Source organism: Diabrotica virgifera, chromosome 2, assembly GCF_917563875.1.
Source record: "Diabrotica virgifera virgifera chromosome 2, PGI_DIABVI_V3a".
Classification (NCBI taxonomy): Eukaryota; Metazoa; Arthropoda; class Insecta; order Coleoptera; family Chrysomelidae; genus Diabrotica; species Diabrotica virgifera.
Genome location: NC_065444.1, coordinates 126,976,457 through 126,993,103, shown reverse-complemented (window position 1 = coordinate 126,993,103; position 16,647 = coordinate 126,976,457). Strand labels below are relative to the sequence as shown.

General features: G+C 31.0%; 1 protein-coding gene across 2 annotated transcripts in view; it reads left to right on the top strand.

Annotated features, from left to right (window-relative positions):
* LOC126879617 (dnaJ homolog dnj-5) overlaps positions 1 to 16,647 on the top strand; it is a 111,416-nt gene that overhangs the window by 80,104 nt on the left and 14,665 nt on the right. For both annotated transcript variants that reach the window (XM_050642792.1, XM_050642790.1), the window contains exon 7: positions 7,554 to 7,687. In XM_050642792.1, the coding sequence (XP_050498749.1) occupies positions 7,554 to 7,687 (134 nt within the window). The remainder of the gene's footprint in view (positions 1 to 7,553; positions 7,688 to 16,647) is intronic.

Here is a 16,647-nt window from a genome sequence, read left to right as displayed (position 1 = left end):
AATGAAATACTCTAAAAGCAGCGCTGTATGCTGCATTTCTAGCTTTCGTTCCGTACGCGTACGCGGACCCATAGGCCATGATCGTATTTCTACGTTGGTATTCGAAGTCATGTCGGTCGATAATCTGATTTCAAATTTGCTTCTCCTCAGCCTATAAAAATCACCGGGGTTATTTACACGCAGAGTGGCGAGTTCAAATTTCGGGCATATCTATCGCTTATAAGATAAGCAATTTTGTCAACTGCATACAAGGAGCTGTTTTCGTGAATTTAAATGGGATTTACCAGCATTTGACGATGACGATTTTATTTAATTATTTATATAATTAAATATAATAGAATTATTTATTCGTATGAGTACGATTAAAGGACGTGCTCAGTATCCTTGAAAAGAAAAACATAGGTCAGAGGTATAGAAACATAATCAAAGAGCTCAATAGATCCAACAAAACACGAATTAAAACCACACACGGGCTCACGGAAGAAATCAAAATCAATGCAGGCATTAGACAAAGGGACAGCCTCAGTCCATGCCTATTTAATTTAATAATGGATGAAGTTATAGGTAGTGTTAACATAATGAATCAGGGATACAAAATGGGTAACCGAACCATGAGAATACTTTGCTACGCAGATGATGCAATCTTAATAGCCGAAAACGAAGATGACTTACAACGCCTACTACAAAAATTCAAAATAACCGCCGAAAAGTATAACCTGACACTATCCAAAGAGAAAACCCAATCGATGGTAATATCCAGGAACCCAATTAGATGTAAGTTAGTAGTGGACGACCATATAATCGAACAGGTAATGGATTGCAGATACTTAGGTGTGGAAATATCTAGCGACAGGCATCTGTGGCAAGAATCAAAACAGCAGGCAATGAAAGCAGCGAGAATATCTGGTTTCCTGAGGGATATAATCTGGCGGAATAAATATATGAGCACCGAAAGCAAAGTCCGCATTTATAAGACATGTGTTAGACCAGTACTGACATACGCAGCTGAGACAAGGGCCGAGACAACAAAGACCAAACAGATAATGAGAACAACAGAGATGAAAACCCTAAGATCCATAAGAGGTATCACACTCAGAGATAGAGTACGAAACGAAGACACATTGAGAGAGCTAGGCGTTCAGGACGTAGTGAGATGGACAAGAGCGCGACGACGCATGTGGAGGGACCACGTAGATCGGATGGACCCTGAACGTATGGCGCATTGGGCGAAAACACAGAAGCCCAACACCAAGCGACCCATAGGAAGACCCAAAAAACGATGGTACGAGAGTTGGAGCTCCGGATCGCAGCAAAGACTGTAACAGAAGAAACAGGACATAGTCCTATTACAAGAAGAAGAAGAAGAATTATTTATATTATAAATACTAAATATTTATATAAATACACTGCGGTGCAAAAAAATCGATCCACTAAAAATTTGGTCATTTTTGATGTTTTGAATTTCCTAAACCTGTTGTCCGATTTAAGTGATTTTGTATCACGTTATAGCCTTATCCATTGACAATATCTATGTAATAATATTGTTGCTACACAGTTAAACTGTCATTGTATACCGGGTGTACGAATCAAACTGTGTTTTTTTCTCAAAGTTCACCACAGTCTGTGGGATATTCTAGCATTTATAAAATACTGAAATTAAAACACAACTAGAGCCTCAGGTTTTCTTAACATTTTGTCTTTCGATTTATTCGCTTATGTTGGATAATAAAAAAGTTAGGGACTTTAACAACTAGCCATGTTCTTTATCAATACAGTGTGTTCCTAAATAAGTGCGACAAACTTTAAGGGGTAATTTTACATGAGAAAATAATGACAATTTGTTTTATAATCATATGTCCGCAACCGCTTCGTTTCCGAGATACGGGATGTTCAAATTTTTTTTACAAACTGACCATTTATTTATTGCTTTAAAACCAGTTGAGATATGCGGATCAAATTCGGTGGGTTTTAAAACGTAGTTATTGCACATTGTTTGACATACAATTAAGAATTTTATATTCATCATTGGCGTGCGTACGGGTAATATCGGTCATAATACCCGTTTGCGCGCCACTGGTGAATATTAAATTCTTAATGGTATGTCAAAAAATGTGCAATAACTACGTCTTAAAACCCACCAAATTTGATTTGCACATCTCAACTGGTTTTAAAGCAATAAGTAAATAATCAGTTTGTAAAAAAAATTGAACATCCCGTATCTCGGAAACGAAGCGTTTGCAGACATATGATTATAAAGAAAATTGTCATTATTTTCTCTCATGTACAGTACCTCATGTACAATTTTTTCACCCCCTCTTGGGGGTGAAAAAATATACGACCAAAGTAAGTCCGGAAATGGAAAAACTGACTAATTGTAAGTAACTTTTTTTCTATAGAGTTTTTTCATTAAGTCAATATTTTTCGAATTATTTGCCAGTGAATATGTTTATTTTTTCAACAAAATAACCACGCTTTTAGACAGTTTTTCGCAAGTAACTCAAAAACTAAGTATTTTGTCGAAAAAAACATTTTTAGCAAAAATATAGCCTGTAAAAATGTTTAAAAAATGGTGTATATATCACGTCTCTATACCTAGTAGAAGCAGAGTTATAGCTAATGAAAAATATGTTCATATTCGTCAAATTCCAAATGGAATACTTTAATGTGAAATAACCAAAAATGAAGCACATTTCGGGGAAAACTCATGACAACTTATTTAAAGTGTTTAAAAAAGCTTCATTTTTGTTTTATAAAAAAAATTTTTAGCATCAAAAGTAAACAAGTGACGCTCAAAACAAAGTAAGTCCCTTTTTTTTTGGTAAAAAAATCGGGAAAATCACCTCCTAATTAGTATCTCAAATGAACTTAATCGTTACGACTTCACAAGTTTCTTGACTCGTGTATGTATTGTTTATATGATCTGTAAGTTTCATCGGTTCAAATTCCTTATTATTGAAAGGGCTGTAGTTAAAAGGGGTTGAACGAGTCACTGATCACGAATGTATGCATATTTAGAAACGCCAAATCTTAATCAATTTTTGTCTTACAGAAAAACAAAAGAATACAGGATATTCAGAAAAGCAATGCTGACTTTTTTGTTTTTTGAGATTTTTGGTATCTCTAACAATTTTTAAGTTATTTTGAAAAAAAGCATACTTTTCAAAATTAAAATTTTTGAAAATTTTACTTTGAAACCAATTTTTTTCAAAAATAAACACTTTGAATCGATGAAACTTACAGATCATATAAACACAACATAAGTAAAATAATTTGTGGAGCTGTAACGACTAATTTTATTTAAGTTACTAATTAGGGGGTGGTCTTCCCGATTTGTTTTTTGCCAAAACAAAAGGGAGCAACTTTATTTTGAGCGTAACTTGCTTAAATTTGATGCTAGAAACTTTTTATAAAAACAGAAATAGAGCTTTTTTAAAACAATTTAAGAAAGTTATTTTGGGTTTTCCCCAAAAAGTACTTAATTTTTTGGATATTTCACGTCGAAATATTCTATTTGAAATTTGGCGAATATGAACCTATTTTTCATTGGCTATAACTCTGGTTCTACGAGGTTCAGAGACCTCACGCGTACAATTTTTTTTTTTTTACTTTTTTACAGGCTATATTTTTGCTAAGAATGTTTTTTTCGGCAAAATACTTACTTTTTGAGTTATTTGCGAAAAACCGTCTAAAAAGGTGGTTATTTTGTTGAAAAATGAACATATTCACTCGAAAATAGCTCGAAAATAACTCGAAAAGTGTTGACTTGGCGAAAAAGCTCTATAGAACAAAAGTTACTTAAAATTAGTCAGTTTATCCATTTCCGGACTTATTTTGGACATATATTTTTTCACCCACAAGAGGGGGTGAAGTCACCCCCAGGGCAAAAGCACACATCGGCACAATATCACTTTTTTTCTTTGACATGTAAGCTATGCCTATGCCAAATTTCATGTCAATTCAAGCGGTTCTTTAAAATTTAGAGTAAAAACCGTGAAAGAATGTACTACATAGCATTTGCTAAATTTGAAGTAAAACGCTCCACAAAAGAGTACCTTAGGATAAAGTTTATAGTTTGAAGCCTTTTTGTGGCGCGTTTTACTTCAAATTTAGCAAATACTATGGAAAAATATTTTAAAATAGAACTGTACACGGAAATGGTTCAGAGGTACTGTGACAAGCAACTAAATTCGGTCAATGCTACATTTTGAGATAACATTCTACAGTGTCCCAAGCTGAAGTATTGTCAATGATGGCCTGTACCGGTAAAATTATTCGGAGGACAAAAAAATAAAAAAAATATTCTTGTCGACAACCAGACGGCGATACTAGCTGTAAATAACACACTTAATAAATCAAAACTGTTAAAAAACGTCTCTTTAATATTTGCTTAATAAACTATAGTCCAGGGCGCATCTGTTTTGAGATGGACGTTGAGAGGTGACTCAAATTTTTTTGCAGAAATTGCTTGAAAATAAATCAGTTAATAATATTTGAGTTATCCTCCCTCTCAAAAAGGTCCGGAACATTGTTTACACAATCAAAATGTCAAAAAATGAAGGAAAAATTCGATTTTGTCTTCATTTTTTGATTATAACTTTAAATTATTCATTTCCGAGAAAAGTTGTACTAACATAAAAGTTGCGTAATTAAATTTTCTACAATATAGAATTAGTTAAAAATTTAAAAAATAGTCACCCTAGTTCCAGAATAACAATAATTGCGAAAAAACCATATAAAAACAAGTATTCGCATTTTACGTTTTTCAACCATTTATGCTACACTTAGGACCTTCACATTTCACCCAGAAAAACTTTATGATACAGTAAAACAATACTATACATTTCATTAAGATCGGTTCAATACATTTTGCAAAATAAATTTTGCAATCCAGCTTTCGCAAGAAAAAATCATTTTTACAAAATGTTACAGGACTGAAAATAAAGCAGATAGCAAGTTGAAATTTTTTTGCTTATAGAAGTGTACTGTACCTTTCATTTGCAATTTACAAAATTAGAACCGATTAATTACCACGGCGTCAGGAAATTTTTTAAATAAACATTAGTTTTTGGTGCTACGCGCAGGACAGCGGTGTTCGATTCACACAAGTTGATTTCCACCAAAATTTCTTCCAATCTTTATCTAATATATTATTTTCTTACTCTATATTTTGTTGTATTTTATTATTTTAATTCCACAAAAATCAAAGTAATTTTATTATTGTTTGTGAAATATTGTTTAAACAATTGCATATTATGTTTAAAAATAATAAACTTTTATTCTCCTAGTTAAAATATATGAACAAAGAAAGTTTTTGCTAATTAAAGTGTTATTTCAAAGGATAGAGTATGTATTTTTATTTTGCAATAAACAAATTTATTTATTTATATCGAAATGTAAAAAATTAAAATGTATCAATCATTATCAAAGGTCATTGGAATGTCCAATCAGAGCAAACTATCAGCTGTCCTGCGCGTAGAACCAATATTTAATGTTTATTTAAAAAAATTCCTGACGCCGTGGTCTTAATCGACTTAAATTTTGCAAAATTGCAAATGAAAGGTACAGTACACTTCTATACGCAAAAAAAATTTCAACTTGCTATCTGCTTTATTTTCAGTCCTGTAACATTTTGAAAAAATGAATTTTTTTGCGAAAGCTGGATTGCAAAATTTATTTTGCAAAATCTATGAAACCGATCTTAACGAAATTTACAATATTGTTTTATTGTATCATAAAGTTTTTCTAGTTGAAATATGAAGGTCCTAAGTGTAGCATAAATGGTTGAAAAACGTAAAATGCGAATACTTGTTTTTGTATGGTTTTTTCGCATTTATTGCTATTTTGCAACAAGGGTGACTATTTTTTAAATTATTAACCAACTCTATATTGTAGGAAATTTAATTACGCAACTTTTATGTCAGTACAACTTTTCTCGGAAATGAATACTTTTAAAGGTATAATCAAAAAACGAAGAAAAAAATCGAATTTTTTCTTCATTTTTTGACATTTTGATTGTTTAAACAATGTTCCAGACCTTTTTGAGAGGGAGGATAACTGAAATATTATTATTTGATTTTTTTTTCTCTGATTCTGGCTTTGGTTTAGAACTAGAACCTTTAGCCACGTAATTGTATAACTTATCACTAGGGAGCGGATTTATATGCGATCAATTTTGATGAAATATGCGCATATATATGCAGTAAAAAATTACGAAATATGCGCAAGATATGCACAAAAATTCAAAAAATGCGCATTTCGAGAAACCACAAATTTTCTGCTCCATTCTATTCTAGGGGGTTCTTTTATAAGGGGGGCGACAATCTTATTTATTATCTTCCAAATAAAATCATCATTTTTTATATATGCAATTTATTCCCATTTTTTACAAAAACTGATACCCATAGTTACCTATTTAAAATAAAACAAAAATATCACTACATATATCTTCGATTATAATTCACTACAATGTGTTTTTCCAAATTTTTTCCGAGGAAACTTTTTCTTTGATCAGATGAAATATTTTTATAACTTGAAAAACTCCTTTCAACATCAACAGAAGTAATTGGGGCGTATTTAAAATAACTTAATAAAGCCGAAAATTCTGCATCAAAATCAATTTCAAAATTTCCATTAAAAATTTCGCATATGTTCTCCAAAGTTTTAAAGCCGTTTAAAGACGGGATCTGATCTAAAGCATGAATATTTCAATTTCCGTTAGAAAATCGTAAAACTATGGTTAAATGTGTAAATTCTCTTACCAATAGGGGATTTCAAAGAATCACCAGAATTATAGGTACCTACTAAATTGGGATACAAATTGTACTAAATATAATAAAAGTAAATAAAATTCGGATTTCCCGGTAAACCATCCTTCATTATTTTAACATCCTACAATAATTTTATAACGCCGTACTATAAGCACTATAAGTATAAGTACTTGGTGTAAAGATCGGGTATTTTCTAAGAAAAAATGAAAAGGCAGTGAATGAGCCGTTTCTCTTCAGGTAGTTCTCGAATTAATAGATAGGACAGCCTGTGCGGGGAAATATTTTGTGTCGAATTAAAAAATTAAAATTTTTTTTTTGACTTAAATGTTTTTAAATAGGCACAAAATATGCATGTTTCTTTAAAAATATGCAAAATTTAGTAAAGTTCTCAAATATGCGAAATATGCATGCAATATGCATTTAGCATACAATCCGCTCCCTACTTATCACTAAGTCAGGGGAGTAATGTGTAGTGTGTGCGTTGAGTAAGTGTCTTGTTACTTTGCAAAGTCGACGTCATTGTCTTTGCAAAGAGACGCTAATTGTTTCCGAACTTATTTGATTTATTTTCAAGCAATTTCTGCAAAAAAATTTGAGTCACCTCTCAACGTCCAAATGTACTAATATTTTTACAGATGCGCCCTGGTCTACTAGCACAAGATAATGCTGTCATTACTTAGTAATTTTTATTAAATTATATCCCTAAAATACAGAAAGTCACTTCTATTTTAGCAGTTAAAGGATTAAAGGGTTTTGATGAATGACTTTGATATTTTTTCTTTGTAGATATTACAAAAGACAAGCTTTTCTGGTGCATCCTGACAAAAACAATTTGCCTGGAGCAGAAGAAGCCTTTAAAATTCTGGTTCATGCATTTGATATGATAGGTGAACCTGAAAGGAGAGCAGCTTATGACAGAGGTAAGTTAACATACTCGCTGACATCGAATGCAGAATTGCTGGTGACACTCTATATTCTGAGCTTTTTAAAATTATACTCAGATTTGAGTACTAAGGAAGCAGAATTCTATTGGATTTATATTTAGATAAGCGGACAGGTGATGAATGCAAATTATATATTGTCCCATGTACGCTATTTATCGGTCTGCTTACTTTATAAATTTTAAAAATCTCAGATTATAGATTGTCACCAGGAATTCTGCATTCCGATCTAAAACGGAATTTTCTCTTTTGTTTAAATAGATGCCGCTAATGCATCCAGCAGCAAATAATTGTTTATTATTTTGCTTAGTAGACAGCCAGATTTAGTTCGCTTCAGGGTACACCGTATCGATACATTAAATATATCGATATATTTTAAAATTTTATCGATATTCAACTTTCGATATATCGGAAAATATATCGATATTTGAGATTCAATGTATCGCCCACACAGGATTAATATACCTACAATATTGGCAAGATATAAAATTATAATAAAATCTTATAATATAAATTATATCCTTACTTTTTTGAGACGCTTAGTATACTATACCAAAGAAATATTCTACTATACTAAAGAAATATCATAATCAAGATTTTCGACCAGTATTATTTAATTTAAATTTCGTATACCTACCCTTAAAATTTTTGGTAATACCATATAATATTTTTTAACTTCTAACAATGTTTTTAAGAGGGCACCCTATGTAAACCGTAATAAAACGATTTCAAATTTAACATTTGACACGTTCACGTAGTACTCATTATAAAGTTTTATTGTATTGTATTTACTAAAGCCCTAAAACTCAAGATGTCAAGAATACTGGTGTTGGAATCCAACATTTCGTTTTTAACATCTACCATCGAGAATTGGTTCAAGTAGGTACCTATTGTTGAATTTGTGTGTAGTTAATAATAATAAAACGAGAAACAATAATGGCTCTACCCAAAAGCAATGTTTGGTTGCATTTTAATAAAATTAATAAAGAACAATCTCGCTGCTTGCTCCAAGTTTTAAAAACATCTGGAAATACATCCAATGTATACGCGCACTTAAAACAAAAACATAGTGGAGCTTTTTAATCAAGTAAACCAAAGAAAAGACAGCGAGAAGAAGAATATATCGATATATTTTCTCCGATAAATATTGTATATCGATATCTTTATATGGCATCGATATCATTGGCAACATGGCGGAGATCGAGGAAGTTAAGAAAGAATTGAACAAATTGAATAAAAGTGATCTAATCAGGATAATAATTGAAAAGAAAGTTCCTTTAGACATAAAATCAAGTGATAAAGTGGTTAAGTATGTGGAAAGTGATGAAAATACCAAGTTTCCTGATGTAACTACTGAAATATCTGATAATAGTTCAACTGACCACGCCAATGCGGTAAGTCGTTTAACATTAAAATATGACCTCAAAGTCGACAACGTCCAACTAGAAGCTTCAACACGTATTATCAAAGAACTTGAACGAACGATTAGTAATCAAGATTATATTATAAATTTGCTACAAAACCCAGCAAATTTGCAGGTTAACCATGTGCCAAATACAAACAAACAAAGCAGTGTTGCCGGTCATCCTCCAAATTCCGTCGCTAAAGCTGATGGGAAGAAAACCAAGAGCATACACGAGACACGTGAGAATATAACAATTACAAACCAGCAATTCTCAAGCGCCTTAACGCAGGCTCAACAAAGTTTGAAAATGAATGATATCCACAGTCTTGGTCAAAACCAAAACAAAACTCGGTCGGATGCAAAAGTTGTGGGCAATAACAGCGAGAGTGAGGAGCTTGCAACAAAAGACAAGGTGTGGATTTATGCAGCAAAGTATAAACAATCTTACAGTACACAAAAATTGGGAACATACCTACAAACAAAGTTTCCCGGGCATGAGTTCTCGTGCATTTTATACGAGAATAAGGTAAATGGATCCAATTCTTTCAGGATTACGGCAGATGCAGAATTGAAGGATATTCTTTTTAAACCACAGACATGGCCAAAGGGAATAGAGGTGAGTGAATATTTTTTTCGCAGAAAATATTCCGTCAATAAACCTCCTAACCAAGGTAGATACTTTAACAGGAAAAGACAACAGTGAAAGTGTTACTTTAAATAACTCTGTACCATTTTATAATAAACAAAATTCGTTAGCAAACTCTGACCAGATTAGTCTAGTTAGTATTTTCCATGTAAACACACAAAGTTTAATAAACAAAATAGATCAGCTTAATGTTTTTTTGAAAAATAAAAGATACAATATATTATGTTTTTCTGAACATTGGCTCAGAGAAAACGAATTAACAACATTAAAGTTTGATGGGTACTTTTTGTCAACTTTTTTCTGTCGGAAGGTAAGAGAACATGGAGGTGTTGCAATTTTTAGCGATAATAAATTTTCTGCACGACCAGTTTGTTTGAATGATATATCACGTGAATATAAGGGTGCATTTTGTGCATTAGAAATTACAGATATTAAATCTATTCTAGTAGCAGTGTATAGAGCCGGAAATGGGAATTTTAAAATATTTCTAGACCTTTTTGAAAAGTTATTGGTGTTTTGCTCTGCTAATTTTTTAGAAATAATAATAATTGGGGATTTCAACATTGATTTTAAAAAATCTTCTAATGAACTCAGCAATTTCCGTGATCTAATTTCTACTTTTGGCTTAAGAATAAATATTAATGAATATACTAGAATAACAACTAGATCAGCAACTTGTTTAGATAACATCTTAACAAACATAGACAGTGGGATAATTGGTTGTGGAATTGTGTACCCATGTATCTCTAATCATCTTGCTCAATTTATTAACTTAAAAATAAAATCTGAAAAAAATCATAGTGCAAATACATACACAAGACGTATAACGAGTAATGGCATACTGAAGTTAAAACATTCGTTAAATAACGTTGACTGGTCTTTAGCTATTTCTCTCAAAACAGCAACAGAATTAGCTCAATTTATTACTGAAATGTATCAAAAGTTAACTGAAATCAATTTTCCATTAAAAAAATTGCGAACTCATAATAAAGCTCCAATTTCTTGGTTTGATGATGAATTAAAACTTATCCGAGAAAATCTTTCCACGGTCAAGGTAATTGCTGACGTTACAAAAGATTATAGTGAATATAATAAGTTTAAGAAGCATTATAGATCAACAATATCATTAAAGAAAAAACTAGCTTATGGGTATTTCTTTTCAAATTCTGAAAATATATCTCGTGACAGTTGGAAAGTTATAAACTATCACAGAAATAAAGTTCAAAATAAAAAAGTTTGTCCTAGTACGATCTCATCAAACGATTTCAATATTTACTTTACTTCAGTAGCTAAAAATATTAGAGATTCTTTTAGTTCTACAAATGAAAATGTAGCTATAGATATTTTGAAAGATGTACACTCTTCTTGCCACTCTTTATTTTTACTACCTGTTACTGATGTTGAAATCAGAAATGTTTTGCGTGGCCTGAAAAATTCACATTGTACAGATTTTTATTTCTTGAACAAAAAAATAATTGTCGAAACTATTGATATTGTTATTGGCAAATTAGTTTTATTTTACAATAATTGCCTTACTGAGGGGATTTTCCCAGATGTACTAAAAGTAACAAAAGTGTTACCACTATTCAAAAGGGGGTCTTTAGATGAAATTGGAAATCGTCCCATCTCTATCATTCCCATTTTCGGTAAAATTTTTGAAAGCATTCTTAATACTCGTTTGATAGAATATCTAGATAAACACAAAATACTTCACTGTAATCAATATGGCTTTAGAAAAAAGTGCAGCACTACACAAGCTATACAGAAAATTGTGAGAGATATAGTCGACGGCTTGGAGGAAGGTCATTTCGTGTCTTTGACATTGTATGATTTATCCAAAGCTTTTGACTGTGTTTCGCATAAATTACTGTTGGAAAAAATGCATAAATATGGTATAAGAGGAAACACCCTCAATATATTTACATCTTATTTAACAAATAGAAAACAGGCAGTTTTTCTTAATAATAGCTATTCTGATTTGAACACGGTCGAATACGGTGTTCCTCAAGGTTCAACCCACTTTGTTTCTTATTTATCTTAACGATCTATTTCACTACACTTTTCCCATAAAATGTGTGTGCTTTGCAGATGATACCACTCTCATAAATACTGACATTAATCAACATAATTTGAAAATTAAAATAGATAGTGATACTCAGAAAGCAAAAAACTGGTTTTTGCATAATGGTCTGAAGCTAAATGAAGACAAAAATCAGAATTTGATGTTTAGTTCTGATCGGAAGTGTGTCTTAGGAAATAGGGTTAAACTCTTAGGAATTTTCCTACATGATAATTTGGACTGGAGTGCTCATACAGACTACTTAAGTTCTAAACTTGCTACAACTATATTTTTGACACGCAACTTAGTTTTTATGATCCCTAAAAGTATCCTTAACTTAAAATGATCTAGTTTGCACTGTTCCATAGCCATTTAAAGTACGAAATAACTATTTGGGGTGGCTCTTGTCACGCAGAGATAATTTTTAAATTACAAAAGAAAGTAGTGAGGATACTTGCAGAAGCAGAGTATAGGGAACACTGTAAACCTTTATTTCAGAAGTTAGGTATTATGTCACTGCCTTCACTCTATATATACGAGACACTGATTGAAATTCATTCCAACAAAAGTAAGTTTAACATAAACTCCAACTTCCATGATCATCATACAAGATCGAGAGATGCTATTAGAGCACAACGTTTTAGGTTGACGAAAAGTATAAAAAACTCGACTGATGTTAGTTTGTACAATTTTTTGCCAGATGAAGTAAAAAGTCTTCATTTACAGTCGTTTAAAAATAAAATAAAATCACATTTTTTAAAACATTGTTTTTACACAAAGACAGAGTACTTAGGTACCGCTTATATATAATAGTACTAGTTTGGTCAGGGTTTTTTTGCCGATTATGACGATATTAATTTCATGCTTTTATGTTTATTTCGTGTCTTTACGTTTTTACATAGTGTGTTAAATTGTTTAAATTTGTTAGTACCTGTTTGTATAATTTCCATTATAATTTATAATATTCATCTTTTAAAATTTGTTCAAGTTTTATAATGTACGTACTCTTTTGATTTGTCAAAAACAAAAGAAATTTTGTATATTTGATTAAATAAATTATATTCTATGATACGATATATCGATGTGTAATTTGTTTTTGCCATCCCTAGGTATACCACACCACAGGCAGTTCTGATGACTCTATAAAGAAGAAACATATGTCAGCTGATGGTGATGGCCCCTGAATCGAAGTAAATCTAAAGCTGTCTATCCTTATAAGATATTTGTTGTATTTTGAAAACAGCTTCCGATCGGGAGGGCGACACCTTCATTTTCAGGTTTGATGACACAAAAAAGTGATTTTGTGCTATGTCGGAATTGTATGGTGATTGATGGGGTAGTGTAACTATTTTGCGAAAAACTGTCACCGCTTGTTCAAAAATGCAGCCATTTCCTTCTCCTTGCGATACTCGATCTTTTTAGAACTTGAACGAAAAATTATATGTTGATTGTCTGACTTCTGGCACATATTCATGGTCTAGAACCCGTCATAATCATTTCCAGTATAGGGATTGTTGTTTGGTTTAGGGATCATAACCGTAAACCCATTATAAACTTTTGTTTAGCAATAAAGTTTAAAGCTTAAAACCTAATAGTCTGCGCAGATTATCGGAGAATAGGCCATTTTTGGGGAAAAGCTATTTACCAGCAATTTTATTGCTGGAATCGAATCTTATGATTGTATATATTAATAATATAGGTATGCAAAGTCCGCAGATGGTGTGCTACTTTTTTATAAACAAAATGGCGCCCGAAAATCGTGTTTTTTTCAATTTTTGCTCTATAACTCCAAAGATTTTAATTTTACACCAAAAACACCCAAATAAAAATTCACCGTAATTAAATTCTGCATAGAGACGTGTTTTTTCCGATTTACTTCGACGAAAATTTTCCCCAGAAAATGCGAGTTTTTCCAACAAAATCTTTAATTTTCAACTAAAATTTTCGATAAGTAATTGTTTATCAATAATTAAATAACTTGGTAACATAAAAGTAACATAAAAATCTCGTATAGATTATAATTCCAGAAACCGATGGAAATTGAATGAACAGTTTAGCAACAATTGAATTGTTAATTAAAATTTACCGTCGCTATAATAACCACAATAATTATGGTACATAAGAATAACTATGATTTTTGTATAAAAAACACTTTACCTATTTAAGCGGCCTCGGGAATACTTTAAAATTATAAACAATTTTTTGCCTTATAAACAAATAGAATATCTCGGGAAATATTAAATTAAATTAAATCATGGAAACGGTATTGAAAAAAAGCAGCAGGACGCTTATTTTAAAAGAAAAAACGTTTAATTGTGATGAGTGGTTTCTGAGATACAACCGGTCAAAGTTGACCGGAATTTACGGCAAAGATGTAAACAATAGGATCATAATTTTCGAACCATCACCTTTTTATTTTGGTCCTCATTCTCCACACCAATTTTCATATCTTTAAAATGCTCATAACATATATTATTATAATAAAAACTATCGATATTACGAGTGAAAATTGCCAAAAATAGCAAAATTCCAATCGAAAATTAGGTTGGAGAAAATGTAATCTCAAAGTTCAAAATCGGTATACGTTAAAAAAATGGATTTTCTCGGCTTCCCATGGAGCAATTTTCTTCATTCTTTTTTTGTTTCCAAGTAACTCGAGTAGAGCCATCTAACTAACGCATTATTAAATGTCAAAGTTGCTTTTGTTTTGTTATAATAAATTAATTAATTTATTATAACAAAAAGTTTTAATTTGTTTAAATAAAGATTGTTTAAATAATTAGACAGCTTTCAAATGAGAATATTTGTATTTTTAACGTTAAAAGGTACACTTGTAGTAAGTTTATCTAAAAAAAAGTCGACAGCTGGAAAAAATATGTAGTTTTCTTTTCTTATAAATAAATTAACAAAAAATGTTATTAATTATAAATGTTAGTTAGTTATAAATGTTATTAATGTTAACAAAATTTTGTCTTAAACAAAAGCAAGTTTGACATTTAGAAAACTACATATTTTTTCCAGCTGTAGACTTTTTTTTAGATAAACTTACTACAAGTGTACCTTTTAACGTTAAAAATACAAATATTCTCATTTGAAAGCTGTCTAATTATTTAAACAATCTTTATTTAAACAAATTAAAACTTTTTGTTATAATAAATTAATTAATTTATTATAACAAAACAAAAGCAACTTTGACATTTAATAATGCGTTAGTTAGATGGCTCTATTCGAGTTACTTGGGAACAAAAAAAGAATGAAGAAAATTGCTCCATGGGAAGCCGTGAAAATACATCTTTTTAACGTATACCGATTTTGAACTTTGAGATTACATTTTCTCCAACCTAATTTTTGATTGGAATTTTGCTATTATTTTAAAGATCTGAAAATCTGTGTGGAGAGAGAGAACAGAAATAAAAAGGTGATGGTTTAAAAATTGCCATCTTATTGTTTAGATTTTTGCCGTACAGGCCGGTCAACTTTGAGCGGTTGTATCTCAAGAACCACTCATGACAATTAAACGTTTTTTCTTGTAAAAGAAGCGTCCCGCCGCTTTTTTTCCAATACCGTTTTCATAATTTAATTTAGTTTAATATTTCCCGAGATATTCTATTTGTTTATGAGCCAAAAAATTGTTTATAGTTTTAAAATATTCCTGAGGCCGCTTAAATAGTCCAATTTCAATTCTGTAAATTACATTAGATAGGTACAGTGCCTTTTTATACAAAAATCATAGTTATTCTTATGTATCATAATTATTGTGGTTATTATAGCGACCGTAAATTTTTAATTAACAATTCAATAGGGAACTTGCATAAATTTTTAAATTCGAAAAAAATGTTATAAATCACAACAGAACATAATTTCAAACATGTATCAAAGATAAAAAAGTTTTGTAGGTCTTTCGTTTGGCCCCCAAAGGCGATTAAAAATTCAAATTAAAACAGGTGGCCTAAAACGCGTCGTGACGTCACTCCGTTGTACATTTACATTTTTCCAACAAAGTAAACAGAATTTTAAATTAGACGTTATAAACGTCAGTAGAAAATACATTTATTTGACGTTACAAGTGTTTTGATCGTTTGAACTACATATTCATAGAAAACTGTACTTTTACAAAATGGTTTTATTTTCCGTAGTAAACCTTCTTTCCTTTCCTTCAATAACTATATCAAACTCCAATGTCAACAAACTGGTATATATTATTACAATGACATACGATAAATGTTAATAGAATATAAATATTTTTCCTTTATTCCGCGACGAGGTATACCAAAATAGGTGGAGGCCAATAAACTAAAGAAGAAGAAGAAGAATATACCTAATTATAACCATAAACGGAACCATATAGTTAAACTGAGTGACGTCACGGGCCGTTTGACCTATTTTAAGATACCGAAGACTTTAAATTTGTACTTCTAAGTTATTATGAGTTTTTGAAGCGTGAAATTTTGGAAATCTCATTTTTATACAAAACTGAACATTATTATGTAATAAAAAAAATGTGCATGTTCCCTATTGTTGCTAAACTGTTCATTCAATTTCCATCTGCTTCTGGAATTATAATCTATACGAAAAAAGCTTTTATATTGCCAAGTTATTTAATTATTGATGAACAATTACTTATCTAAAATTTTAGTTGAAAATTAAAGATTTTGTTGGAAAAACCCGCATTTTCCGGGGAAAATTGTCGTCTAAGTTAATCGGGAGAAACACGTCTCTATGGAAAATTTAATTACGGTGAATTTTTATTTGGGTGTTTTTGGTGTAAAGTTAAAATCTTGGAGTTATAGAGCAAAAATTGAAAAAAACACAATTTTCGAGCGCCATTT